Here is an 8,609-nt window from a genome sequence, read left to right on the forward strand (position 1 = left end):
GCATTTATACATTGTTTCGGAAAATAATGGTTAAACTAATGGTTACTTTTCACCACTGGTGATTGTGTGTGTGGGTGTGTCAAAAGTTTCTCAACTGACGCAGGCAGTCTACTGGAATGGCAGACATGTGGGTGTGCCCATGCAGGTATACGGTCGTGTACAAACCTGCTCACCTTGTCTGTTGTTACGGCAATCCAGAACCATTTACCTGCATTCAGGATATCAGCCACTTCTGCTCCTCTCTGTCAGTCTCTCTTTAAACCTGCGTATTAAGCTCAAAGTGTTAATAGCAGATATGCCAGTCAAACTGTTTTGGTCCAGTGTGAGCGGTTCCATGGGGGTACAGTATGCATTCTTACTTGCTACATTGTGTACACATATGGACACATGGTTAAAAAAAATACATATTTGTGTATTCAGCAGATCATACTCTGTGTACAGTATTTTCATTGTGTTTCTGTAAACTGTAGCTGTTCATATTGGACAGTGAAGCGAATTTTATTGCACAAGGGATGTTGGTGAGGGCTACACATTCATTTAAAATTCTTGCAACTGATCAAATACTCTCCTTTCCAGTTAAAGAAAAAACAGGAAAGAATAATCTCTGTCATGACCTCCATGAAAATCCCCTTTGAAATGGTGGACATTACTGTCAATTCTGAAGACAAGGATTTGATGAGGAAACTTGCAGGGGACATGAAAGCACTGCCCCCTCAACTATGCAACGGGGACGTCTACTGTGGGGTAAGTCTCACACTATAACCAGAAAAAGTAATTATAAGATGTTGACACTGTTAAATCCTGTCAAACTGGAGTCATGAGTCAATGCAACACCTCTACATGGTTGCTGCATTCAGTATAGGGCGTAAACCACAGATCTCAAACAAATATTTACAGTGCTACTAACCACGCAAACAGATGTCACATGTTACACCTTTTAACACATACAGACATGCTGGCACACACCCTTATCACTTGACCAACACACTGACACACACACAAGGTCGCTCCTGGAGGGTTTCAGCAGTGATTTTAGCATTCCATTCAGACTTAAGTGTGCACCCTTTGATCATAGCAGGTTGCAGAAGACCTCTGTTACGTTTTGTGTCTCCTCAAACATATATCCTTTTTAGCCACGCTAGTGGCATGGCGACAAGACTAACAATTGAAACGGGTCGTTGGGTAGGTCCAACGCTTTGGTCCAGACAAAATACCTTGACAACTGCTTGAAATATGGAATTAAATCTTGGTTTAAACTTTAAACATTCATGGTCCCTTAAATTAAAATCCTCAGGCCTTTGGTGAAGCACTGCGTTTTCCTCCATTACAACCATCAGACTCACATTTCTTGTTTAAATAGAAATGCCTTGGCAGCTATTGGAACAGACATTTATATTTACCATATGATACATTGCCATTACTTTTCACTCAGCGCCATCATCAGGTCAAAATATCAATTTGTCTGATACTTTTTTTTATCACTAAATGCCTAATAAACTGAAGACTTTCCCATGAAATTTAGCTAACCTAACACTTCACATAAATTCATTTTATATTGTTGAGAACATTCAAATGTATTTGTTACATGTTTGCTGATGTAGGCATCAACGCTAAACTATGTGTAAACAAGGAGGTACGGATACTTTGATAATTAGTTCTTAGTTGATTGTGTGAATCTTGAGTTTCATGCCAATAAACAGTTGGCCATTTGCTGCATGAAGTATGCCTGTCAGCTCGTTAATTTAAGTGAGTTACAGACAATTAAAGCGTCACAATGATTGCAAGGCAAACTGTAGAAATTCTCAAGGAATGAGCGCTTTTAAGCTACGTCTTCCGGACAACTTATTTTCCTGGTGACCCTAACAAACAGAATGCTCCCTTTCAAGTGAATGAGAGTGCTATGTTTTCTCACATAGGGCTACTGTCAGTGTGAATGCAGCCTTAGACTTGTTTTCTTTTCCAGTCATTACATCTGGATAGTTACACAGAAAGAGCAACAACTTTCTAAATAACAACTCAGTGCAGCTCAAGTTGTTAGAGAATTAGATAAAATATACAGCATGCCTATAGGCCTACGAGACAATTACTGATGAATATACCAATATGTAAATCTTTATAATAACTGTTTGTCTCCCTTGTTCTCTCTGCATTCCTTTTCATTGTCACCCCCAAATAACTCCCAACATTATCTCTTTCTTTTAGGACTTTGACGCATTTGAGAATGCAATCGAGTGTGAGGAATTGCAGAAGTTTCTCAAACTCTAAAAGGATCGGAGACCAGCGATTGGACAACTCAACCACATCACCATGTTCACTCCTATATCTACATTGAAGAACAAACAAAAAAAAATCTATAAAATACTATATATTGATGTTTCTTTTATATCATTTGTCTATGACCGTATTCATATGGGATGGATATTATCAAAAGTCAAAGTGGAAGGGTTTGTCAAGCTTAAAAGAGTTTATGGAGTTGCATATTTGAACATTTTCTATGAATAAAAGAAAAGTAAAACATGAAATCGTTTGCACTTTGCCTGTTGACATGAATTTTGTCATTTATATTGGTTTTGAAAGGCCTGCCAGTTTACCAATGAGGCCACAGAGGGAAAACCTTTACTCTGTAACCTCGCCTTGTAAACACTAGAATGTTAACATGAAGGCTGGGGTTTTTCTCTTTGCAGATCAAAGGGAGTCAGAATGTCCAGTTCAAAAGGGATCTTTATTAACTTATTAGATGAAAGCAAGAGTAACAGTACATATTTACACTTATATTGTACAGTTTCACCAAACTACACACAACCTGACAGTCTAAACATAGCCTATTTTCTCTTATAACCTCAAAGTAAACATAGGAACACTTGGAACACTATGGAGCACACTTTCAAACACAATAAAAGCAACATTGCAGGACTAAACAGAGACTATAACATCCACAAACCTAAAGTGCTTCCTTCCTACTCCTGGTGCAACAATATGAAGAAAATACTCTGCAAAGCCAAGCTAGTGTAAATATTTTACTCTGACATAACCTTTCGATTATAATAAAAAATGTAGGCCTACATTGAAATTAAAGTATAACTATATAGGCCAATACATATAAATAGGCCTTAATACATAGTGGCACTTATGTCTGTTCAGGGGCTTTTACTGTAGCCTGCCTTTTCTTCTGTGATTGTGAGAAGAAATAACATTCACCTTATAAAAACATATTACTCTTTTATAGTAGCTTTTATTATTTTTTCCCCCCATCTGATTATGTTTTTTAGAATGATTTATTTGGTTTCCACATAGCCATTCTAAACATGTAGCCTATATGGATACAAAAGATGTAGCCTTTTTCTTTAACTTTTATTTCTACTAAATGTATGAGGGTCACATCATGCAAAGTATATTTCCTAATTGCAAATGTGAAACGGAAATGGTAAGGATCAATAATACCGTTTGTAGCCTATTTCACACTAAATTACAACAGGCAGCACATTGGACGCCACTGTGTGGAGCGGAGGGGGCCTGGCGGTATTAAAGCAATGACGCAGACTAATGACGTCCTCTTTACCCGTAGCCCCAGAGGAGGTTTCGGTACGTTTCTTCATCTGCTCACACAATCTAACGGATTAATCAAACATCTCGATGTATAACTTGATCACAGCGATGTGTTTGTGACATACGATAACTCTCCTTCCATATCTCTTGTTTATTTCAGAAGTTCCAAGACCAACATCCATCCAATAACAATAATGGCCGAGGAAGGGTGAGCATGTCCCTTACACACAGTGTTAGCAGCATGTCTATTACCTAAATGGCACTAACGACGACAGAGTTTGTGAAAAGTGGTTGTGTAGTTCGGGTGTAAATGTCAGTCATTCCGGGTACGTTATCTATAATAGAAGGTGACGTTTCTTATGTGTAGTCAGCCGGTTACTGTGCGAGAGCTAACTACCTAGCATAGCCGAGCTGCTGGTCACTAGAGTCGGGGATACTCTAGTACTGCGTGTGATGCAGAAATGAAGCGCTGGGTGGTATAAAACCACCAACCAAAAAGTTGAGTGTGTGACTTGCCTCTGCTCAATGGTTGTAGATTTCATTTCAGCGTGTTGAAGCCGGTGGTGATCCTGACTGGTGGTCACCACAATGAGCAGTGTCATCATGGTTCATGCAGATCCTTGGTCTTAAAAGGCTTTAGATTTCCTTTATCTCAAATTAAGGCCTACATTGGTATCGACATGTAACTTTCTAAAAGTCTGAGAAGTTAAAGAATTTGTCCCATTATTTTATTTTAACCATTTGAAGTAGATATTACTAGTCAACATCCTTAAGTATTAAGGATTAAGTATTCATTGATTTTTTTTTTTGTCCTTTCACTTAATATGCCTCTTCATGTTAAAACCTCAACTTGAACTTTGTCCTGAAAAGAGAGCTATTATATCTGCAGTGCTTCATTTGTTGTTTATATACTGGCTATTGTTCAGCTCTCCTGACTCATGCCAACCACTTTTAACATCTGTGCCATTCCTCTAAAGTGAGCTCTCTGGTTTAAATGATGACTTAACTTTCTTTTGTCGGATACCCCTTCACTCTACAATGAGTGAGATCTGCATTCTGACATGCTGGAAGCTCTACTACATTCCACTTATTTGTCCTGCCCATTTTTTTGCTCAAACCTAAACTTTTTCTTTGTCCACCTATTTTATTAATAGCGTTGCTGCTGGAGGTGTCATGGATGTGAACACCGCACTCCCTGAAGTGCTCAAGACCGCACTCATCCACGATGGCCTCGCCCGTGGAATCCGTGAGGCTGCCAAGGCACTGGACAAGTATGTTTATGTTTTTATTTATCAAAATTGTGTGGTGTTGCTGAGGAGATTGCCACTGTTATCCAATTTCTGTCTGATAGGCCATCAAATTTCAAAATGGGCAAACTATGTGTAACCCACTTCTCCTGAGCTTAATTCACTTTTATGCCACCCCATTTTAAAATCTGTGCCATTCCTCTAAAGTGAGCTCTCTGGTTTAAATGATGACTTAACTTTCTTTTGTCGGATACCCCTTCACTCTACAATGAGTGAGATCCGCATTCTGACATACTGGAAGCTCTACTTGAATCCACTTATTTGTCCTCCCCATTTCTGTCTGATATGCCATCAAATTTCAAAATGCGCAAACGATGTGTAACCCACTTCTCCTGAGCTTAATTCACCTTTATCTTTCAGACGTCAGGCCCATCTTTGTGCCCTTGCAGCCAACTGCGACGAGCCCATGTACGTCAAGCTGGTGGAGGCCCTCTGCGCCGAGCATCAGATCAACTTGATAAAGGTAATGTGCACTAGACTGATTTAGCATTGGGGAGAGAATCTATACAGAAACGATACTAAAGTAGTACAGTATGCAGCAAGTTTTATACATTTAGAGAAACTAGGAATCCAGAGGTTAGGGGTGAATGCCTTAGTGACACATGTAACAACTAAAATACTTTGAGGATGAAATGGATCGTTGTGAAGTAGAGTTGTTAGGACTGAAACCTAATATGCCAATCAAGTGCAGGTGCTGTGCCTCGTGCTATGCAGCTGGTTAATTTTTGGCAAGATAACTGCCAGGGTACGAGCCCCGTCACCTACCTGTGGTGACTGGGGTCCCTAAGAATGGCAACATTTAGTAAAGCATGACAGAAACCACCATGAATAAAGTCATCATTTTGATTAATCTTAAACTGCTGGGTGGATTATTTGTTTTAACTATAAACTTCCTTGAAGATAATTGTACAAATACATTATATTTTAATTTGTCAGAAATATAGATGTAACATGTTTAAGACTATTTTCATGGGAAATATTAAATTCATGGCATATTTGTTAGAGATATTTCCCATATGAAAGCTGCTTATTTTAGCATTAGCTCCTCGGTGAGAGAATCTATACAGAAACGATACTAAAGTAGTACAGTATGCAGCAAGTTTTATACATTTAGAGAAACTAGAAATCCAGAGGTGAATGCCTTAGTGACACATGTAACAACTAAAATACCTTGAGACCTGACAGTAATCGAGATTGTTGGTGAATTTGCATCAGATTTTGCTTGTGTACTGACATGAGTTAAAAAGCAGCGTTCTGTATTGCTGATAGTTTGGCTCCCTCTACTGAATACCGTGAGGAGAATGCCATTGTTACCTGATTTCTGTCTGAGATACAGCCAAGAGAACACCTTTGCTGCCTTGTCACGGCATACGTTTTGTTAAAAACAAATACTTGACGTTTCAATTAGGGGTGTAACCGTTTTGTAAATCATAACCGTTTAGGAAAAATCTAAGTTTTTAAATATGTTCTGGAGACACGCATTTATTTTTTACATCGCTAATAAACTAATTGGGGAGAATAAAAGCTAGTCGGCCGAATCTGTCTGTCCCTTTGCGTGTATGTGTGTATCGGCACACACGGGAAGTCGCCGTGCTCGAGTCACAGCCACGGACGAGTGATGAAAGATAACCTTAAGATTAAAGTTACCCGGTTGACGTGAACTACGCGCGTAAGTAGCCCGAACTTTATAACACCTGTTAAACATGCATAAACGTGGACTTGTAGAAAACGATTGGCTATATTAATCAGGAAATAAATGAAGGGCGATAATGACGGCGAACACATGACAGTCTAACGTGTGTGTGTGTGTACCTTGGACCTATTATAAGAGGTGTGTAAACGAGCGTAGTTCATGTCAACTGTGTGTTTACAGGCGAATGAATGAGTGTGCACGCACGCCTACAAGACAGTGGGCGCATGAGGACAATGACGTTACGGTTAACCGTGTACACGAGGAAAAAATCCGTTGTGTACACGGTTAGACATTTTTGTAAACGTTCACACCCCTAGTTTCAATGCACATTTAGTGACACTTCCAGTATAATTTCCAATGTTGTTATGTTAACATTGTTGAAAAGATTCACGGTGTCTTCCATGGTTCCATTTTCAGTGCATCTAGTGAAGGTAGTTAAAACAATTAGATGCAACAAGTCAAGACTGTTGACTTTTTTTTCAGGTTGATGACAACAAGAAGCTCGGCGAGTGGGTTGGTCTGTGCAAGATCGACCGTGAGGGCAAACCCCGCAAGGTGGTGGGCTGCAGCTGTGTCGTGGTCAAGGTGAGTGACATGGTCAACATTTCTTTCCATGACAACAGGACAGATGTTAGTTTAAGTCATTGACTACAACAGGAAGTTGATGAAATGGATCGTTGTGACGTAGAGTTGTTAGGACTGAAACCTAATATGCCAATCAAGTGCAGGTGCTGTGCCTCGTGCTATGCAGCTGGTTAATTTTTGGCAAGATAACTGCCAGGGTACGAGCCCCGTCACCTACCTGTGGTGACTGGGGTCCCTAAGAATGGCAACATTTAGTAAAGCATGACAGAAACCACCATGAATAAAGTCATAATTTTGATTAATCTTAAACTGCTGGGTGGATTATTTGTTTTAACTATAAACTTCCTTGAAGATAATTGTACAAATACATTATATTTTCATTTGACAGAAATATAGATGTAACATGTTTAAGACTATTTTCATGGGAAATATTAAATTCATGGCATATGTTTGAGATATTTCCCATATGAAAGCTGCTTATTTTAGCATTAGCTCCTCAGTGAGAGAATCTATACAGAAACGATACTAAAGTAGTACAGTATGCAGCAAGTTTTATACATTTAGAGAAACTAGAAATCCAGAGGTTATTCTCAATAAGATGTGGTTTCTCAATGCATCTAGTGGGTGAACAATCTTATAGTTAAATTACACTGGTCTGTGATCTGTGGTGGTAAATTGTTTTATCTAATGCACATATAGGGCAGTATACATGGATGCAAATGCTTATACTTGTGTTCCTAAAGTCTTAACTAAATCTGCTCTGCAAGTGTTTTGAGGAAGAAAATGCACTTAACGTGTTATGAATTCAAGGATCACCTAATAACTTTTAGTGAGTAATAAAAAACTTCAGTTGACAAAGAACTCTACAAGGCCCCAGTAACTGTTTCTTATTGCAAACCTATCTTTACAACATGCGTTTTGTTTCAGCACGGGTATGTGATGAGCTTAGTCGGCCCTTAATGTCTTTGTGCTCTAAGTAGATTATTGTGTCTCTATCCTACTAATTGGAAACTTCTTTTTGTCTACAGGACTATGGCAAGGAGTCACAAGCCAAGGATGTGATTGAAGAGTACTTCAAGGGAAAGAAGTAAGGTGTCAATAAAAAGTTAAAATTAAGCTGGTGTCCGTTTCTGTTCTTTACACCTTTGGATATTCAACTTGCTACTGGTGAGGGGAAATAGAGTGAATGCTAGTGGCTCTACACTGTGTGCACAATTATTAGGCAAGTTGTATTTGAGGATTAATTTTATTATTGAACAACTACAGTGCTCTCGGTCGATCCAAAATGTTAATGAACCTAAACCTGAATGTTTAAGAAGGTAAAAGTGAGGTTGTCTTCTTACGTGTGTATATATAAATAAGCAACTCAATGCATTTAGGCATGTAGACCTGGACGGGACAACTTATTGAGGTTGAAACCGAGCAACAGAATGGGTAAGAAAGGGGTTTTAAGTGACTTTGAACATGGCAATGTTGAG

General features: G+C 38.9%; 2 protein-coding genes across 2 annotated transcripts; both read left to right on the top strand.

Moving 5' to 3' along the window:
• The first annotated feature begins 206 nt into the window (after window positions 1-206).
• On the top strand, window positions 207-2,522 carry LOC307266371 (SH3 domain-binding glutamic acid-rich-like protein 3). The gene is made up of 3 exons (XM_080048370.1): window positions 207-340; window positions 577-744; window positions 2,203-2,522. Exons 1-3 carry the CDS (start codon window positions 296-298, stop codon window positions 2,263-2,265), a joined length of 276 nt encoding a protein of 91 aa, XP_079904496.1. The 5' UTR covers window positions 207-295; the 3' UTR covers window positions 2,266-2,522.
• Window positions 2,523-3,511: 989 nt separating this feature from the next.
• Window positions 3,512-8,247, top strand: rps12 (ribosomal protein S12). The gene is made up of 6 exons (XM_080047593.1): window positions 3,512-3,582; window positions 3,707-3,754; window positions 4,701-4,817; window positions 5,214-5,316; window positions 7,030-7,131; window positions 8,160-8,247. Exons 2-6 carry the CDS (start codon window positions 3,741-3,743, stop codon window positions 8,220-8,222), a joined length of 399 nt encoding a protein of 132 aa, XP_079903719.1. The 5' UTR covers window positions 3,512-3,582; window positions 3,707-3,740; the 3' UTR covers window positions 8,223-8,247.
• The last annotated feature ends 362 nt before the right edge of the window (window positions 8,248-8,609 follow it).

The sequence above is a fragment of the Ammodytes marinus genome (genome assembly GCF_949987685.1).
Source record: "Ammodytes marinus genome assembly, chromosome: 19".
In the NCBI taxonomy this organism is placed as follows: domain Eukaryota; kingdom Metazoa; phylum Chordata; class Actinopteri; order Uranoscopiformes; family Ammodytidae; genus Ammodytes; species Ammodytes marinus.

Coding starts and splice junctions, on each gene's coding strand:
- rps12 (XM_080047593.1), top strand. Junction 4,818..5,213: donor GCTGCCAAGGCACTGGACAA/GTATGTTTATGT, acceptor TTTATCTTTCAG/ACGTCAGGCCCATCTTTGTG. Junction 7,132..8,159: donor GCAGCTGTGTCGTGGTCAAG/GTGAGTGACATG, acceptor TTTTGTCTACAG/GACTATGGCAAGGAGTCACA.
- LOC307266371 (XM_080048370.1), top strand. CDS start 296: ATGCCAGTCAAACTGTTTTGGTCCAGTGTGAGCGGTTCCATGGGG. Junction 341..576: donor GTGTGAGCGGTTCCATGGGG/GTACAGTATGCA, acceptor TCTCCTTTCCAG/TTAAAGAAAAAACAGGAAAG. Junction 745..2,202: donor ACGGGGACGTCTACTGTGGG/GTAAGTCTCACA, acceptor TCTTTCTTTTAG/GACTTTGACGCATTTGAGAA.